Source organism: Asparagus officinalis, chromosome 1 (genome assembly GCF_001876935.1).
Source record: "Asparagus officinalis chromosome 1, Aspof.V1, whole genome shotgun sequence".
Classification (NCBI taxonomy): Eukaryota; Viridiplantae; Streptophyta; class Magnoliopsida; order Asparagales; family Asparagaceae; genus Asparagus; species Asparagus officinalis.
In genome coordinates this window covers 124,513,012-124,533,769 of record NC_033794.1, presented here as the reverse complement: position 1 = coordinate 124,533,769, position 20,758 = coordinate 124,513,012, and the positions used below count along the sequence as shown (strand labels likewise).

Here is a 20,758-nt window from a genome sequence, read left to right as displayed (position 1 = left end):
ACGCAGGGTCTGAACCTGTGTTGAAATTTTATGAACGATGGAGCTAGCCATGCGTTTTCTTAAAATTGATTACTAGCTCAGAATTATCTCTTGAGCTTAAATACAGATCGTCAATCAGGGGTTGGGGATGAGAGACCTGTCAAACCAATTTCCAATGGTTCAACCTTACCATTAGTTGAAGAAACCAGCGACGAAGAGACCTGTCAAACCAATTTCCAATGGTTCAACCTTACCATTAGTTGAAGAAACCAGCGACGAAGGCGTGGGGATTTGATCATCACCGGAGGCTCTAGCCGAAGAAGCGTGCTGAGCTGGAGCAATCTTCGGTTTAGAAGTAGTTTTCTTCTTGGGGCCCATGGCAACCGTGGCGAGGAAGACGAAGATGGGTGAAGTATTTAGGAGCGAATCCTTTCCCCCGTTGAAGTGCCGGAGAAGATGAACATGAGCCCTGTTAAGAAATCAAGTAAGAAGGGGAAAAGTCGAATGACTTTTTGATTTGACCGTAGTGGCCCATTTATAAACAGCTGTAGCTGTCAAATCAGAGCGGGATTTTAGGCAAAATCTTACCTGAAACGTGATTCTCGCGTTTTCAAAAAAAGAAGGGGCTTCAGCTTCCGAACGCACCCTCACGTTCAAACAGTAGAACGCATGATTTGGACATGCGTTCTGATGACCGACCTCAGCCTATCACATAAATAACCCTTTCAAAGGGGTTAATATTCCAAGTAATGGCGATATGATCAAGAGAGAAGATAAAGTGAATCCCTCTGAGGCCGTCTTCCTGACTAAGCTGGGGATAAAGTCCTTTTTATACAGGCTTGTGGTTCTCTCCACCTATGAGGATAAATTTTTCATAAACCCAGAAATGCCCAGCTTCCCTGAAGATGACGAACTTAGTCAAACAAGCTAAAGCACAAGTCATTACGGATGAACCAAAAACGAATGATGAGGTCAACGAAGACGCTCCACTCAATCTATGGTGAGGCGCATTCGATCAACAAAATTTTTGGGTTCCAAAGTGTTTCGAAAATTCGTCCCAGTCAACCGCGAACTTTTGAAAACTTTGGAGGGGGTTCTGTGGGCTGTCTAAAAATAATAATAGATAGCTGATCCCCCATCAAACACCGACGATAGAAGTTACAATCTGACGACTTCCAGAAGGCTACAATTTGAAGACTTTCACATATCAAAGAGCTAATTACAAAACGACAGTCTTTAGCAATACTCTGACAGAAAGGGATTACAAATCAACGATCTCTTCGTACCATCGTCAAGATACAACACCAATTCAATCACCTACGCAGCTTCAACCGCTGCAAACAAAGATACAGCTGCTTATGTGAGATGATTGATCTTGATGGCTGCGACAACAACATGACTAATATTATATTAGCAACTATTAGAGATGCTGATGAGAAGTGTAATGATATTCGACACACTGAGGAGCACGGGGTTAAACCATGCAAAGAAATCTTAGTGGAGATCGTGACCTGCAGTTGATAGAGCGTTATTGAGATGCCTCAATTGTCATAAATGGCCTAAATAGGACCTTCTTGAATGGTCATTGGTGTCATCCATATATAAAGACAGACAAAACGCAGCTCAAATCAGCCCCTGAACGCAGCTCCAACCGACGTCGAACGCAGTTCTATACTGCTACCAAACGCACCTCCAAACATCGAAGAACGCAGCTCATCATCGCTGCACAACGCAGCTCATCATCGCTGCACAACGCAGCTCATCATCGCTGCCCAACGCAGCTCATTATCGCTGCCCAACGCAGCTCATCATCGCTGCACAACGCAGCTCGATATCGCTGCAGAATGCACTTCAAGATGCTGCGTTCTGACCTGTTCAAACACGATCAATGCAGTTTCGAAAACCGCTCTTTACAACCGATTAATAAGGCAACTAAACCTATCATTTAGGAGCGGATTAAGGGGTCAGTTACACCCCTAATCCCCCTATAAATATCAACAAACTCAACTGAGTTCGGGGCGAGACTTTGGGAGATCCGATCTTGACCACTTGGAGAGAATCTTTCGATCAGATTTTCCAGAATCAGAGAAAGAGGATTGACTCCTTACACAGTCTGGGGAATCAACAAACGGGGGAGCTCCAGACCGTCGATACTTGGCCTATTAACCGAATTATTTTCGGTTTGAACAACTCTATTACTAGAGTTTGTTGTTTGTTCTGAATCACGAAACTCGTCAAGAGTTATCAATCGGACAAAACCGTTGTTCCAGTGAGTACAGATATTCGGATCGTCAACGAGAAGCAAACTCGACGCAAGCATTCGAGGGAGGCATCTCATCGCTACCGTGAAGAACCCAGTTTTAAACAAAGAGGAGAATCAAATCCATTCTCTTCTCTTTTGTAATCAGGAATCCAAATTGTAATCGAGAGTTGAGAGAGTTGTAATCATTCTTTTTCTAAGCAGTTAGAGAGAATAAAGTCAAACGCAATTCTTTCATTCATTTTCTTATTACAAAATTTCCAACAAACAATGACAAACTCATAAAAACTTACATCTCGAATGATGCTGAAAAGGAGCATAAGACTGAACATCTGGACCTGTGACTTTACACAATAATGCACAAATAAGAAACCTACATTTCATTGTTAAAGGCAACGAATTGTCTTTCATTAAAATGTGAATATACAAGAGAAGCTTATACTATTAAGGCTTGAAATAATCTTAAGGTTTGAACAATCAGTAGGGTGTCAAACTGTATATTCTATGGAGTTTGAGAATAAATGATAGCAAATAACAACAGGGGAAATTTCTTCTAGCCCCCAATATCCTTACAAGCACCCCTCACCCCCCATAAAAAAAAAGAATTTTTCAACACTCCCAAAACCCCCAAAAGCAAAGCCACAATTCCCCGAGCCTCAAAAACACAAAACTCAAGAGTTTAAAACATTTAAAGACCATAATATCATTTCTCTCTCTCTCTCTCTCTCTCTCTTTCTCTCTTTTCATCCAACAGCGTCGACATCAGCGATCTTGACGACAGTGATGACGAGTTGCGATGGATTCAGTGTCGTCGTTCCAAAGAAAAAGGCGGGAACTCCGGCGCCTCACGGTGTAATTTTTTCCCTATTTTAACTTATACTTAAATCCGAGTGCTATATTTTTTTGTTATTTTACATATTGTTGTAATTTTTTTTTTGAAATCGATGACTTGAGATTAAAGTAGAGTCTGTAAATTTATATATTGTTGTTATTTTACTGTAATGAGTTTGTTATTAAGGTTATGAGTTGGTTGTGAAGAAATGTTACGTGTTGGTTTTGAATGTTACGAGTTGGTTGTCAAGGTTACGAGTTGGTTGTGAAGGTTATGAGTTTGTTGTGAATGTCACGAGTTGTGAACCTTGGTAAGGAGTTGATTGTGAATGTTACAAGTTGGTTGTGAAGGTTAGTTAACAACAATCACAATCAACTCATTACCGAGGTTCATAACCAACTCATAACATTCACAAACAAATCGTTGTTAGACCCTAATGCCACTAGGAAAGAACCCTAGAGGGGGAGTGGGGGTTTGAATAGGGTTTATGCTAATCTAATCCGATTTTATGCCGATTAAAACTTACTAACAAAATATCCTAGCAAATTAGAGCAAACAAGGGTAAGCAATATAGTGGATGAAATAAACAAGATGCAATAGGCGATATAAGATGAACACAAAAATAAGTACGCCAATGCAAACACAAACAAAAATATGATCACGGAGTTTGGACCTTCCGTCTTACGTCTCCGCTCCCCACTCCCGGGGAGAATCCACTACACAACCGGGTTTTTTAACGCTCACTCGAATAACATTTACACCTCACACTCGGTTTTCTAGTTCACCGAAAACTTTACAATCAACACTCTTGCAATCCCACTCTACATCCTCTAAGTGTTGGTCTCTAGCCCGTGTCTCCCTCAAGTGCTTGGATTTACAACCTCTCCCTAGGCTTTACTACCGACGCCACTCCTCTTGGGACGACCCCGTCTCTCACCACACACTCCTCTCGGCGTACAAGTGTATTACAAAGTGTATCCTCACAATTAGGCTCTCTACAACAAATGTTTGTTATCTACTATTGATGAGAACACAATGAAAACTCACACTCTAAGTCACAAACCCACAACCCTAATTTATACTATGTATGCAAATATAATAAGGTCAATGGTTGTGTGTGAACAAAGAGAAAATTAAATATAAACTCAATGTAAACACTAGCTTAATGAAGATGATAAACAATAAATAATTAAAGTAAAGCTAGTGTTGAGTTTAGAAATTATTCTCTGAAAAACAAGATGTGGAGATGGAGATTGAAGCTCAAACAATGAAGATGATCTCCTCTACTTGTGAAAACTTCTTCACAAACCAAACAATTACTAAAACAAACTTAAACCCTTGTTGAACTTTTGTAAACTTGTATAAACAATTTTATTAGGTGGTTTAGAAGTAAAATAGTATGGGGTATATATAGGATGAAGAAACAAATCCCAAAAACCAAGAAAAACTAAGCAAAAAGATAAAATAACAGAAACTAGAAAATCTAAAAAACTAGCCGTTGGAAGGCCGTCAATCGACTGATACTGTTCATCAGTCGATTGATGAGCTGATCGTTACAGGCCAGCAACATGTCATCAGTCGACTGATCAGTCATCCAATGACCTCATCAGTCGATTGGTCAGTCGGCCAAATAAGAAATAGAAACTTTTTGATATTCTAGGTGATTTTATCAATCGACTGAATACTTTTATCAGTCAACTGATAACATATTATCAGCCTGTTTTGAATAGAAAAGCAGGTTTTTAAAGTGCCTTTAAAATAGCAAATAAATTCCAAAAAATATAAAATTTTGGGAAATGTTTATAAACATGATAATAAATATGTTACAAAAAATATTTTTGGAATTGCACTTCATATTTGTGAAAACTCATCATTTTTCAAAATAGTCCAAAACATGAAAACTAAACATACTTGTTTTTGACAATTGACTTAAACACAATTTTGAAACTTTGTAAAATAATTTTATAGACTTAATGAAATGATATAAAATATTATTATGAAGTCTACAAACTAAAAACTCAATGTTATGCAAAAATGAAGTTTTGCACAATATATGCATTTGATAAATATAAAACATATAAATATGTATATGAATGTATATTTGTTTCATATCTATTAAACTAAAATAACTTATATATCCACATGAAAACAAGCATATATGTATATAAACATAAATTTATTTGTTTGTTAAAACTTTGTTCGTGGATAAAACCCAAAACAGATAAACTCATAAAATATGTGTGTGTATATGATATTGAGCTTTAAAGTATTTAACACACAAACCATAAACCTAAAAATAAATTACCCAAGCTTGATCTTGATTGAACTTGAATTGCAATGGCTTCATACCGATATTCCTTCCATCCTCTAATGGATATGATCGCGAATGCTCGATTCCATCCAACCTCCAATACATTGTTTGCCTAGAATAAATTAAAAAATACAAACACTAGACAAACAATATTAGTTATAAATTGTTTGTTAAAACATCATCAAAACAAGAAGGCCAACAATCGTAACCTTTACAACAAACTCATAACCTTCACAACCAACTCATAACCTTCATAACCAACTCGTAAACTTTATAATCAACTCGTAACCTTCGAAATCAACACGTAAACTTCCTTCACAACCAACTCATAACATTAACAACTTAACTCATTACAGTGAAATAACAATAATATATAAATTTACAGACTCTACTTTAATCTCAAGTCATCGATTTAAAAAAAATTACAACAACATATAAAATAACAAAAAATATAGCACTGAGATTCAAATGCAAGTTAAAAAAGGGGAAAAAATTACACCGGGAGTCACTAAAGTTCCAGCTTTTTTCTTTGAAACGATGACGTTAAATCCATCGCAACTCGTCATCACCTTCTTCAAGATCGCAATTTTCTTCACCTCATGAATGAACGTCGGAAAAGTTTCATCGCCGATGTCGACGCTGTTGGAAAAATTTAGAGAGAACTAGAATTTTCTCCCCAAAACCCATTTTAAATCATCACAGTGACATCATAAAGAGAGAGAGAGAGAGAGAGAGAGAGAGAGAGAGAGAGAGAGAGAGAGAGAGAGAGAGAGAGAGAAATAGTATTATGGTCTTCACATGTTTTAAACTATTGGGTTTTGTGTTTTGGGGCTCAGAGAATTGTGGCTTTGCTTTTGGGGGTTTTGGGAGTATTTTTTTTTTTTTTGGGGGGGGGGAATGCTTGTAAGGAAATTGGGGGCTAGAAGCAATTTTCACATAACAATATCATCTATGATAATATTCTCACATGTTTGAACTTTTGAAGGCAGTTGATAAAGTAAGAAAGACGAGTGCTTAGACTTCATATTGTTGGCCCTTTTGTTTTGATGATGATTTGCCAAACAATTTATAGCTAATTTGTTTCCTAGTGGTTATCGTTTGTTTATTTTTACAGGATATCTATACAAGATATGATCATGAAGTTCGGTCAACCCTTGACCTACGTCTCTACTCCTCACCTCAAGAAGATCTTCACTATCTTTTCAAAAAGATCTACACACTCGGTTTTCAAGCTCACCGAAAACTTTCACAATCCACTCATAATACAATCACACAAACTACAACCTCAAGCATTGGTCCTCACGTGTTGCCTCCCTCAAGTGCTCAGCTTTACTACCTCTCTCTAGGCTTTATTACCGACGCCACTCCTCTTGGTATCAACCACGTCCTCACCACACACTCCTCTCGGTGTAAATGTGTATTACAAAGTGATACTCACAAATAAAGCTCAAATACAATAATTTATTCTCTAACAATGAATGAGAACACAATGAAACTCACTTTCACTAAATCACTCATCACAACCCAACAATATATTGTATGAAATATAAAAAGCTCAATAGGGATGTGAGTGATAAATGAGAACAATAAAATTCTAACTCAAATAAAACAACCGAGTGTGTAGATCTTTTTGAAAAGATAATGGAGATCTCCTCGAGGTGAGGAGCGGAGACGTAGGTCAATGGTTGACCGAACTCTGTGATCATATCTTATGTTTGCGTTTGCATTGGCGTACATTTATTTTGTGCTCTTGCTTATATCTTGTTTATCTTGCTTGTAATTTATAGTCTTGCTCATAACTCATTCATATATCTCTTGCAAGAATTAATTAATCAATAAGTTTTTAAATTGGCATAAAATCGGATTAGATTAGCTTTAACCCTATTCACCCCCCTAGGGTTTTTCACATATCATTCAGGTTAAGAATCAAAGACGACGCAATGCGGTATAATACAAGAGCAGCTCAGGTACAAATTAATCTCTGCGAAGAAAAACACAGCTTTAATCACCTAATACCTTGATAATTTTCCAGCTAGCCAGCTCAAATATCAGCAAACACCACTTCTTGTAGACGCACATATGCTAAAACTAATTATGTTTCCACTAAAAATGCTTTTTTCTGATGTTTTATTAACTAGATCATTTGGCCATGTTCACATTTTTATCCACTACTAGGTGAAATGCACGTGCACTGTACGTGGTCAAATATCTAAATTATTTATTTTAAGTTTATTTATTTACTATAACATGTTTGCAAAAAGAAGTTTATGATTATCATAAAATATTAAAAAATTCTGGATATTTCCATGTATAATATATTGTTGGTTTTAACATTTTGTCTTCCATAGAAAAAAAGTCTTAAAATATTAATGACTTAAGAACAATTTAATGATTTGAAGATCTAATTTCAAAATATCAATGATGTAAGAGACCAATATAAAAAAAACTATTATTATTAATGATAAAAATAAATTACTAAATTCATCAAAGAAAATGGTAGGTTTTATCTGGTCATATAGGATTTTGTTTAACTATAAAGAAATCACTTTCACATATTGTTTACTTTCACCTGTTGTTTATTCGACGACCAAGTATTATAGATATTCAAAATCTTTTTGATATAATTTTCTTCGTCAAAATGTGCAAATTCAATTAGTAAAGAAAACATAAATTATATGATCAATTTCAAAATCTGATATGTAGTCTTTCTACATCTTCCCAACTAATTAATCGATTTATCAAAATGATTACTCTCTAGTTTCAAAAAATTATAAAATATAATATGAGAATGATTTATACATATTATGCACTATGGATTGTATTTTAACAAATAATTCAGATCTATCCAATGTCAAACAACATTAAAAAATTTAGGTTGAGAGTTATAAGAATCTATTATTCGCAACAATACTCATACCCAAACTACGTGCTCCATAAACTTATAAGAAGGTGAGAAATATAAAAATGAACAATTTAATTTATTTTGTCAAATAGTTCATTACAAATCATGAAAGACAAGGTGAATCAGAAGGATCACATACCCTTCACAAATAAAGATTAAATTTCTCTTTGAGATTCTTGTAGCAAAAAATTTTCAGAGTTGATGTATAGGATAAATTTTAGGACATATAACCCAAATCAATTCCTATAGTGATATACTACATCCTTTTGAAGATATCGACAAAATTGAGTCATTTTTAATTTGATTATGGGCTAGGGTTTGGGTCATGTTTGGGAACCAAAAGCGAAACCCACGAAAGCCACAAAAGTCATAATTCGTCTCTCAAATCTCTCCACTCTCAGCTCTCCCACATTTTAAGCATATATTTTCATGCAAATTCTTATATTTAAAATTCATTAATATGTTAGATTATAGCTTACAATGCTATCTTATGTATGAATATTATCTCATATGACACCCGATATTTTTTTACATATCCTTGATTTCTGTAATATGATATCCTAGATTTTAGGTATCCAATGTTTATTTGATGTCCAACACTTTGTAGTAGTTTTTCGAAAGCCTTTTCTAAAGTTTTCTAAGCAATGTATATAATTTATGGAAAAAATTCAAAATCTCAAGATTATTTAAAATATGATGCTTTACTTTTTTCACACCTCCTCTACTACATAAATATAAGCTAAGTGTGACGCCCCAGGGTTCACACAAGGCTGCATTCCCAGGTAAAACCCGGATTGTCAAACCTGCCAAGCACCAACCACCATGCTATGACAAGTTTCACCATCACAATCACTATCTCTCTAGTGGAAACAAAAAATAGGTGAAGGTACAGACAGGTAAAAATAGAAATAGGACAACACTGGATATACACAGAAGAAGCATAAGAAAAATCAATAATGAGCCAAACTGGAATAAAATAGACATATCTCTGAGTCTGAACTGAATCTCAAATACAATGAGTCACATAAACAAAGTCTCACAATAGCTCTCAACTCTATGAAACAAAATATTAATCTAGATTCTGAAATTTATCAACTACATGTGGAGTTCTGCAATAACTACAAAATATGATAAGTAACTAAATGAACAACTAAGAAGTCTCATCAACTTGCGACTCTCCGTACACCAGACTCGCTGCCTGAAAGGGGAGAAAACAACGAGCGTCAAAGCGCTAGCGAGGTCATCACTATCTCTCCCCAGGGGAAGGGGTAGGAGTATATAAGAAAATAGAGTCAGTACATACATATACCAAATCATTCATATAACTCTCTATGAATGAAAAAAAATAATCAATGATAAATACTCCAATCTCCAACATAAAGAATAATCATCTCATCTCGAATTACGTCCGAGTGACCTGCTCTAATATAAGAGGATACCAACTAAGCTAAAACAAATATATCTGCCGTTCATAACGGGTGTATCAAATTCTTAAAGAAAATACCCTACTCGCGGGCAGTCTATCTGGGAAGTTAAACTTACAACTGATCAATTATCTATGTGTGCATCATCTTGTACTATAGCGATACTTTTGTAATGCTCGGTACTCAATCGCTCTGCGGTAATAGGGTTTATTATTTTCCTATTCCGGATACATATAATAATGATACTGTTGTAATACTCTTACTCAATCGTTCTGCGGTAATAGGGTTTATTATTTTCCTATTCCGGATACATGTAATAACGATACTATTGTAATACTTTACTCAATCGTTCTGCGGCAAATATGTTTTATCTTCCTATTTCCGGATACGTGTAATAACGATACTATTGTAATACTCTTACTCAATCGTTCTGCGGCAAATAGGTTTCATCTTCCTATTTTCGGATACGTATAGAACATTATTATTCATATGTGTTTATTAATTTAACTCGTGTCAAAAGTGTGTCAATTCTAACATAATATAGCATACATGCACAAATCTTGGTGTGCGTGTCCACATCTGAAGTTCACCATCATCCCAGGTATTAAACAACTCTTAATCATTATAATATAACAGTACAAGATTGAGAAACTCTCTCAAAAATAACAAACAATAGCAAAACTCAAGAAAACATTTACGTAATATATCAATTTATTTCAAATCAGCACATCTGCAGTTTTCTGCAGAACATATTATTAGTAAATTGAGAATATCTTTCTCTGTACAAACTCTTTTTAAGAATAGTTTTTCGTTTTGGAAATTAGACTCACATAGCTATCATTTGCCACTGATTTGGTTCAGTTTGGAGTTCATATGATATTTCAAATTTCCTGTTAAACATTTTATATGTGCAGCAGATTTTCTGCAGCATATATCATCAGTAAATTGAGCATATCTTTCTCTAGAAAAACTATCTTTAGGTATGGTTTTCTGTTTTGAAAACTAGATTCACATATCTTTCAATTGGCATTAGTTTGGTTCAAATTTGATTTCATTAATTATTTCAAATCTCTAGTTCAATAGTATATATGTGCAGCAGATTTTTAGCAGAACATAACAAGCATGATTATTTGCACAAGAAATCATACGTAAACCTTCAATCATGCACGAAACTTTAAAACGAAGAATAAGACATATAAATTCAGATAAACAATATTTTAAATTATTTTTAGATCTTAAATTACTTCTGTAAATTCGTGCTTAATCTCTTTAACATGAAAAGACCTAGTCTTTATACATATATACAAAAGATCCAATTTTTATACACAAATTAATTGTTTAGGCTCTATAAAACTCCTTAAAAACTCTTCAAAAATATTTTAAAAACTGGGAGAGGGATTAGTAGAGATGATACTCACCTGGGGTTGTAGGAAAACATGTTAGAAGCAACGTCGAAGGAGATCTCCACTCCAAAAGCCAAAAATCAACAAAAACCCAACTTGAAAGCCTCCAATCTTCTCTAAGAATTCAAAATAGGTTTTATGGGGGTTTGGTGGCTGTTAGAGTTCTTAGATATGATAAAAGAAAGGAATTTTCATGAAAAATACAGGTATTTATAGAGGCAAACCCGAAACAAACCTGTTAGACTCGAACCAGTAAACCTAGTCTGACTAGGAAAATACCCCTTCGGTATTTTGGTTATAACTTTCTCATACGACCTCAGAATGAGGTGATCTAAGACTTGTTGGAAATATGTTAAAGAGACCTACAACTTTGGTCTTTTACACTTTTCCAAATTCTAACTGCATCGGTGTGCAAAACATAAAAACTCATAACTGGTCATTATTCCTAGATTTTCACTCTTTTGGCCTTTGTGCATATTTTGTGCATTTGTACTCATATTTTCACAAATATACATTGAATTAATCTCATATAAATTCTTATCATATTCAAACATCAAATATATTATTTTTCACTATATAACATATTTATTATTATTTATCATAAAATATTCAAATTTACGGGGTTTTACACTAAGCCTCTGGCCTCATATTATATGATGAATATTATTTATCAATAGGATCACATACAATTATTTGTGGTTAACAAATATTTTAAATCTTTATAGACTTAATTGAACTTAAATACCTTATAGTTTATGAAAGTTATATACCTCCACTTGTATCTTGTTGCACTTAAATATCCTAATATTTTCTAAAATTGCATGTTTGTACCTTCTATCATGTTGCCTAGACGCAAGAATACTCTGTATTTTTCCTATATTAGTGTCATGATATAATTGTAGGATAATTCTATGTTTTCTTTTCTTTCCATAAATAATTTATTAACATGCAAATGTCTATTAATATATTATTATATATTAGTGATAATTAATATGATGTATAGATTTACAGTAGTATTGAAAGGTTTAGGGACCAAGTTAGACAAAATTATAATTAATTTATAGTACGAAAGTTATACACCTCCACTTGTATATTGTTGCAGTTAAATATCCTAATATTTTCTAAAATTACATGTTTGTACCTTCTGTCCTGTTACCTAAACACAAGAATACTCTTTGTAATTTTCCTATATGAGTGTCATGTTATAATTGTAGAACAATTCTATATTTTCTACTCTTTTCATAAATAATTTATTAAGATGCAATTTATCTATTAATATATTATTATATATTAGTAATAGTTAATATAATGTAGAATTTTACAATAACATTGGAAGTTTTAGGAACCAAGTTAGACAAACTCGAAGTGGCCGGCATATAATATAATTAATTAACAATAATAATTAATTTAGTTTAGTTAGGATTAGAATGTAATATCAAAAAAGAATAGAGGTAATATAGTCCATAGAAAGCTTTTATAATTTTCCTATATGAGTGTCAGGGTATAATTTTAGAACAATTCTATGTTTTCTATTCTTTCCATAAATAATTTATTAACATGCAATTTTCATATTAATATATTATTGTACATTAGTAATAATTAATATGATGTAGAGTTTTACAATAACATTGAAAATTTTAGGGACTAAGTTGGACAAACTTGAAGTGACATATAATATAATTAACTAACAATAATAATTAATTTAGTTTAGTTGGGATTAGAATGCAATATCAAAAAAGAATAGGGGTAATATAGCTTATAGAAAGTTTTTCCACAATATTTTCTAAAATTACATGTTTGTACATTTTGTCCTGTTACCTAATGCAAAAATACTCTTTGTAATTTTCCTAAATGAGTGTCATGTTACAATTTTAGAACAATTCTATGTTTTCTACTCTTTCCATAAATAATTTATTAACATGCAATTTGCCTATTAATATATTATTATACATTAGTAATTAGTAATAATTAATATGATGGATAATTTTACAATAACATTGGAAGTTTTAGGGACCAAGTTAGACAAACTCGAAGTGACGATATATAATATAATTAATTAACAATAATAATTAATTTAGTTTAGTTAGGATTAGAATGTAATATAAAAAAGGAATAGGGATAATATAGTCCATAGAAAGTTTTTTCACAACTCCCTCTTTTAAAGGGAGTATAAGTGAAATATACCTCTAACTTGTAAATTTCAAGCAGAGGATGCAATGCAGGATCTGGTATCGAATCCAAAGGAGATGCTAGGACTGGCTTCTGTGGAATTGACAATTCATCCGTGTCTCCTTCCAGCATATCAACCACCCTAGTCATTGAGGGTCGGTCGCCTGGCATAGTTTGTATGCACCAAAATCCAACGATCAACATCTTCCTTGCAATTTCTTCAGTCTCATTCGTTACTCCGATTTCTTTAAGATAATCCGCATTGTCGATGTGCTGATAAATCGATTGAGGAAAGTAAGCTTCACTATTGCTCTCGAATCTTGTATTTGTGCTATTTTTGCCTTCAAATATATGAAGAATCATCATGCCGTAGCTATAAACATCAGACTTACTAGAGACAACACCAAAACTTCTCGAAAATACTTCGGGAGCAATGTAACCTATGGTTCCTCTAGCTCCATACATCGATACTATACTTTGTTGTGGAGGGCACAGTTTGGACATTCCAAAGTCTGCAATCTTTGGGCAGAAATCTTTGTCTAGTAGGATATTGTGAGGCTTGATGTCAAAATGAACAATTCGATTGTTACATCCTCGATGCAAGTATTCTAGCCCTCGAGCTATACCAACTACTATCTCGTACAACTTTTCCCATCCTATTGAAGCTTCTCCCATAGGTTTCTTCATTGAGCATATATACTTCTCTAAAGAACCATTGGGCATGAAATCATAGATCAGTGCTCGTTTTGACCCGTCAACACAAAATCCTCTTAGAGTGACGATATTTATATGAGAAGTATTTCCAATGGCAGCTACCTCATTGATGAAGTCCTCGCCGTTACTTTTAGTTTCATCCAAGACCTTCACGGCCACTAGATTGCCATCAAACAATTTACCCTTGTAAACACTGCCATAACCACCTTGACCTAGTTTTTCACGCCACTAGATTGCCATCAAACAATTTACCCTTGTAAACACTGCCATAACCACCTTGACCTAGTTTTTCACTAAATGACTTGGTTATTTTCTTTATATCAGAGTATGCATAACGTTTTGTAGCTAGAGAATGGTATTTTTTCAGAAAGGCTTCAATTGTTTGGGCATGCTTTGCTTTCTTCTTCCAAGAAAGTAGTCCATAAGATATTTTCTGCCGGCGAAACAAAAGAATAAAAAGCAAGCTTCCTATGAGAAAGCTTGCTGTTCCAATGGATATACCTGAGAAAAGAGAGGAGAAATAAACAGTCAAAAGTTTAGTACCCGATACTGTTTTATGTCTAAAGGTTTCCCCTCAGTTGTTAACGAAAAGGAAAAAAAAAAAAAAAACTTTCGAAAGTTCTGCTTAATTACAACTATATTATGACTATAATTATTGTTTATGAAAAAAACAAGTTAGACATGCCACCAAGCAAATAATGATAGTTTGTCAAAGCAGACCAATAAGTTTAATTTCGCTCTGGATCAAGTTATACTCAACAGATATTAAAAATATTTGTATTAGTCTAATTTAGGCTTCTTAAAGCATAGCTTAATGACTCACCCAAAAAAAAAGTATAGCTTAATGACATAAGGGACATGCTGACAAACATCGAATATAAATTATTCTTCATTCTGCTTCAATTTATATACCACTATGCTGAGCTATCATTGTGTCAGGCAAGGAATCAAAATGAGTTATTCAATACGAAAAGCTTTTTAAATCAAGCCTTGGCTGCAAATATCGACATGTCGCAAGTTGTGATTATATATGTTAGGATGAGGGTGTAGATCAAACCTCATTTCCGATGAGGAGCGCCGGCGAGGAGCTCCGACGAGCGTGGATGTCGACTCAGGCGAAGTCGACGGCGATCCCCAGGCGTGGCCTCAGGTGGAGCTCGAGCAGGAAAGCTCGCGTTTAGGGGGGTTCCGACCTTGGCGTTTTGGCGGTTCCAACTCTGCGTCACAGGGTTCCGACCTCTGCGTTTGGCGATGGCGACCTTTGCGTTCGTGCCTCCCCCTTTCAACTCTGCGTTCGGCTCGAATTTGGCGTCGAAGCGGACGCTGGCGACAGGCTGTCGCCAGCCCTCCACATCCGCCTATAAACCCCCCCCATTTGCCTAGGGTTTTGCTGTAGCAGAGCTTCCCCCTTCTCCGATTTCTTCTCTCTGGCGGCGGCGGCGAACTCGCAGCAGCGATTTAATCTCCAGCTTTCATTGTGTTTGAAGGGGGATTATAGTAGAGAGAGAGAGAGAAAATTAAAAAGGGGTTTTATATTGTGGGGTATTTATTCTCAAGTGGGAATTGAAAGGGTTCATACCCTTTAATTATTAACACTGTAGCTACAGTGTTTATTTGAGAAATCTCAGTTTTGAGATCTGCTCCTAAATTGTAATTTCTTGTTTGATTAATAAGAAATTATCTGTGTGGCTCCCGAGAACGTAGGCAGTTGCCGAACCTCGTTAAAACTTGGTGTACTTTTTCTATTCTGCGTTTCTGTTGCATTAGGGGTTTCAGCGTTAAATTCCCAACAATATACGACTATACTGAGCTTTTTGACATCTTAAACTCAAAGAAATTCACCAACAAAATCTTGAAGATTTAATGTTGCTAGTTAAAGCAGTGGTGAGCTACTTTATATACGTATTAGCATTATCCTACTTCGTGTCGATACTTACTATGGAAAATTAATGGAAAGTAACTGATACTTCAAATTTCTTTGTGGATTTGAAGTACTTTGTGGATTTGAAAATCGTTCTTCAAGGATTCTAAGAGCACCCTGTGAACGTGTGCGGCAAGTGTGAACGCATGTGGGGGCCACACCCACATTCAGCAGCAAGCGTGTGAGGAGATATTAGGGACGTGGGGCCCACCCCATGTGAGACTCCCTCCAGCCCAGCGGGTTTCGAGTTTGGTTTTTGGCCTGGATTCTCTGCTATAAATAGCGTTCTCTTCTAGGGTTTCGAGAAGAGGAGGAAAAAAACTGCAGAGGGCTTAGTCGGCTAGGTTACTGCAAGGGGAGAAAAAGGACGCGTGTGGAAAAAATCAGAGGTGTTTTTCAAGTGGCTTTTGAGAGAGAAATTGAAAGCTTGTTTGAGGGTTTTATTTGTGAGACTTTGTGTGTTTGTAAACCCTATTTGTATTCTCTTTCTCTCTAATAGTATATCTTCCCCCTCATTGCTCCGTGGACGTAGGCAACTTGCCGAACCACCTAAAAATAATTTGTCTTGCTGTGATTTGTAATAGCTTGTAAGGTTCCCTCTACAAGTCAGTCCTAAAACTGATGAGAAGAAGATTGTATATCCCACTTTGTTGAGATATATCACTTTCGATTCTTATTTCCTTGGTGAAACGGGAATTTAGTTGTGATCTTACTCTCTTATTGTGCATCAGAAGTGCTGCCAAAATTCCCGCTACGCACAACAAGTAGTATCAGAGCCCAAGTTTTGGCTTGGGGCTTGTTCGAAGGATTCACTGAAGGATTCTTATTTGAAGAGTTAGATCTACAACATGGGTGAAATAAGCACAACGGGATCGTCTCTTTCGAAGGTGATACAGAGTCTGAGCATTAATAATACAAAGATTGATATTCCGAAGTTCGACGGCAAGATCAATTTTGGTTTGTGGAGGTGCCAGGTGATGGATGCGTTGGATGCACAAAATTTAGAGGATTCTCTTGAGTTGAAAGAGAAACCAGATGATATGGAGGACAATGTTTGGAAGAAGATGAACAGTAAGACGTGTGGAGTTATTAGGTCATGCTTGACGCCAGATCTAATTTATAATGTGATGAACGAGACGTCAGCCAAAAAATTGTGGGAAACGCTCAATAAAAAGTATCTTACTAAAAGCATTGAGAATCGGCTTTACTTGAAGAAGAGGTTTTATCAGTTCAAGATGAAGAGGAGAGTTTCCATTAGGGAGCATGTAAATAACTTTACGAAGTTGCTTTCAGATATGGCCAATGTGGATATCATAGTTGAGGATGAAGATAACGCGATGCTACTTTTGTGTTCGTTGCTGGAGGATGATTATGATACTTTTGTCCTAACTATGATCAATGGTAGAACTACTATTAGTTATAAGGAGGTGACTTCAGCTTTGGTAAAATATGAATTGAGGAAAAGTGATAACGAACCCTCCGAGAAGGCATCAGGAGATGCATTAGCAGTTCGAGCCCGTATTCCAAACTGTTGGCAGTCCAACCGCTCAAAATCGAGGAATAGAGGTAGCCATAAGAGTGTTGGTAGGAACCAGTATCGTTTTTGTAAAGAAGAATGACATTGGAAGAACGAGTGCCAAAAGTTAAAAGTTAAAGCCGAGAAGAATAAATGGAAAGTTGTACAAGCTTCGGAAGTGAATGTTATCAAGGCTAGTGACGACAATTCAGATACGGATTCTTCGGGCTTTTCATGCTCAGCATTATCGTCAGTTTGTTACGCTGACTCTACGGAGTGGATGATGGATTCTGGTGCTACATACCATATTTTCCTTAGGAGGGATTGGTTCTCCAGCTTTGAGGAGTTGAAAAGAGGGAATGTCGTGCTTATGTGTAATGATCACATATGCACTATTGATGGTATTGGTACAGTTCGGATCCGCATGTATGACGGGGTGACTCGGGAGCTGAAGGAAGTAAGGTTCGTGTCGCAGTTGACGAAGAACATTATTTCACTTGGAACTTTGGAGGCAGCTGGCTATCGGGTGATTTTGGAGAATGCAACTCTGAAGGTCACGAAGGGGTCCGTGGTGGTGATGCAAGGTATCAGGGAAAACAACCTATACTACTTGAAGGGCAAGACAGTTATAGGAGGTCTGGCAGTTTCTATCACTATAGAGGAGGACACTACCAGTTTATGGCACATGCGTTTAGGACACACTGGTGATAAGTCCCTGCAGGCATTGGCGAAACAAGGGCTATTGAAAGGTGCGAAGACCTGCAAGATGGAGCTGTGTGAGCATTGTGTACTTAGGAAGAAGACGAGAGTGAAGTTTGGCACCGCTATTCACAACACCCAAGGTATATTGGACTACATTCACATAGATATTTAGGGCCCTTCCAAGCACACATCACTTGGTGGGGCCAACTATTTTGTTACTTTTATTGACGATTATTCCAGGAGAAATTGGGTATACCCTATGAAGCATAAACATAAAGTCCTAGATATTTTTGTAGAGTGGAAGAAGAAAGTGGAGCTGCAGACAGGTAGAAATATGAAGACTCTTCGTTCGGACAATGGATGAGAGATAAGAGTGATCCGTTTCTGTAGTTTTACCGGGATCACGGTATTAGGCGACACTTCAAGTTCGTGAGACACCACAACAGAACGGGGTGGTTAAGAAGTTGAACCATACCTTGCTGGAGAAGCTGCAATGTATGATGACACAGAGCGGATTGTCAAGATCCTTTTGGGCCGAGGCGTTGGTTTATGCGAGCCATCTTGTGAATAGGTTGTCGTGCACTGCGATACAAGGGAAGACTCTTATGGAACGTTGGTCTGGTTCGGTGGCTAGTGACTATGAGTAGCTTCGGATATTTAAGTGTCCAGCTTATTACCATATTAGTGATGATAAATTGAATCCGAGGGTAAAGAAAGCAGTCTTTGTGGGCTTTAGAGAAGGAGTAAAAGGCTTCACATTGTGGGATCCACAGGACAAGAAGATAGTTATTAGCAGAGATGTTACATTCGACGAGGCGTACATGATGAGGCCTCAAGTCCCTCAGCAGATGGAGGAAGACCAGACAAGAGGGATATCGCAGCAGGTGGATGATGATGTGACTCCACCCACTCCAGATAGCATTGTATCCATTGAGGCTCCTACAGAGGTGACACTGGAAGGAGATGGGATGAAAACCGGACAGTTAGAGGATACAGTGGATGGTGAGACTCAGGAGCTGGGTCATGTTCAGAAGTCTATTGCAGCAAACAGACCCAGAAGAGTGATTCGTCGGCCAGCTAGATATAATGATGTCATGGTTGCATATGCCTTATCAGCAGAGGTCATTGATGATTTGGTTCCTTCTACATTCAAGGAGGCAGAGTCTAGCTCTGATTCAATTAGGTGGAGGGAAGCTATGAAGGAGGAGATGCGGTCTCTTTAGAAGAGCGACACTTGAGAACTTACAAAGCTACCGAAGGGTAAGAAGGCTATTGGATGCAAGTGGGTGTATGCAAAGAAAGAGGGATCTTCTATTGGGGACATTCGGTACAAAGCCAGATTGGTTGCCAAGGGTTATGCACAGCTTGAGGGCGTTGATTACAACAATGTATTCTCACCTGTTGTAAAGCATTCGTCGATTAGGATTCTATTGGCATTGGTGGCACAGCTGGATTTGGATTTGGTTAAGATGGATGTTAAGACAGCCTTTCTACATAGAGATTTAGAAGAGGAGATCTATATGACACAACCTATGGGGTTTAAAGCTGCAGGAAAGGAAGAATTAGTGTGCAAGCTGAAGAAATCTCTTTGCGGATTGAAGCAATCACCGCGATAATGGTACAAAAGATTCAACGGCTTTATGATTGGCCGAGGGTACACGAGAAGCCCATATGACCCATGTGTTTACATGCACAAGCTACATGATGGTGAGTACATCTATTTGTTACTATATGTTGATGATATGCTTATTGCCTTCAGGAATTCTTTGGCTATTCGAAAGTTAAAAAAGGAGCTGTCGTCTGAGTTTGAGATGAAGGATCTTAGAGAGGCGAAGAAGATATTGGGTATGGAGATCGAGAAAGACAGGACGAAGGGAAGATTAAAGCTTACACAGAGAAGTTATCTGCAGAAGATGTTGAAGAAATTCAGCTTTGATGGCAATGCAAAGGCAGTGAGCACTCCATTGGCTCCCCACTTTAAGCTTTCAGCTAAGATGCCGCCTGTTTCAGTTGAGGACAGAGAATATATATCGAATGTTCCATATGCCAGTGTGGTGTGTAGCTTGATGTATGCTATGGTGTGTACGAGGCCAGATTTGTCACAGGCCGTGAGCATGGTATCGAGGTACATGCACGACTCTGGGAATGGTCATTGGGAGGCCGTGAAGTGGATTATACTGTATATCAAAGGTACCGTGGATGTTGGTTTGGTATTTCAGAAGAATGAGAAGACAGGGCAGGATTGTATTGGTTATCTGGATTCAGATTATGCGGGGGATCTTGACAAGCGCCGATCTACTTCTGGGTATGTGTTCACATTGGCAGGAGCACCGATATATTAGAGATGTACACTTCTGTCTATAGTGGCTCTCTCTACTATAGAGGCAGAGTATACGGCAGTGACTGAAGCTGTGAATGAGGCTTTGTGGTTGTGTGGATTGTTGGAGGACTTGGGGATTGCACAGAAGACCATTTGAGTGTATTATGATAGCATGTCGGCTACCTATTTGGCAAAAAACCAGGTTTATCATGCGAGCATGAAGCACATTGATGTCAGATTCTACTTTGTTCATGATGTTTTGGATGACGGTGATGTCATATTGGAGAAGATCCACACAAAGGATA

The 20,758-nt window shown here is 36.7% G+C and overlaps 1 protein-coding gene across 1 annotated transcript; it reads right to left on the bottom strand.

The window, feature by feature from the left end:
* LOC109841149 (LEAF RUST 10 DISEASE-RESISTANCE LOCUS RECEPTOR-LIKE PROTEIN KINASE-like 2.5) lies at positions 111-14,925 on the bottom strand. Its single transcript, XM_020410032.1, has 4 exons — positions 14,907-14,925; positions 14,277-14,495; positions 13,296-14,206; positions 111-200 (listed from the first exon to the last, which is right to left on the bottom strand). Exons 1-4 carry the CDS (start codon positions 14,923-14,925, stop codon positions 111-113), a joined length of 1,239 nt encoding a protein of 412 aa, XP_020265621.1.

Excerpts from the sequence above, each read along its gene's own strand:
- LOC109841149 (XM_020410032.1), bottom strand. Across the intron at positions 14,207-14,276 it reads GTCATTTAGTGAAAAACTAG|GTCAAGGTGGTTATGGCAGT; the intron begins GTCAAGGTGGTT and ends GTGAAAAACTAG. Across the intron at positions 201-13,295 it reads TTGAAATTTACAAGTTAGAG|GTCTCTTCGTCGCTGGTTTC; the intron begins GTATATTTCACT and ends TTGGTTTGACAG.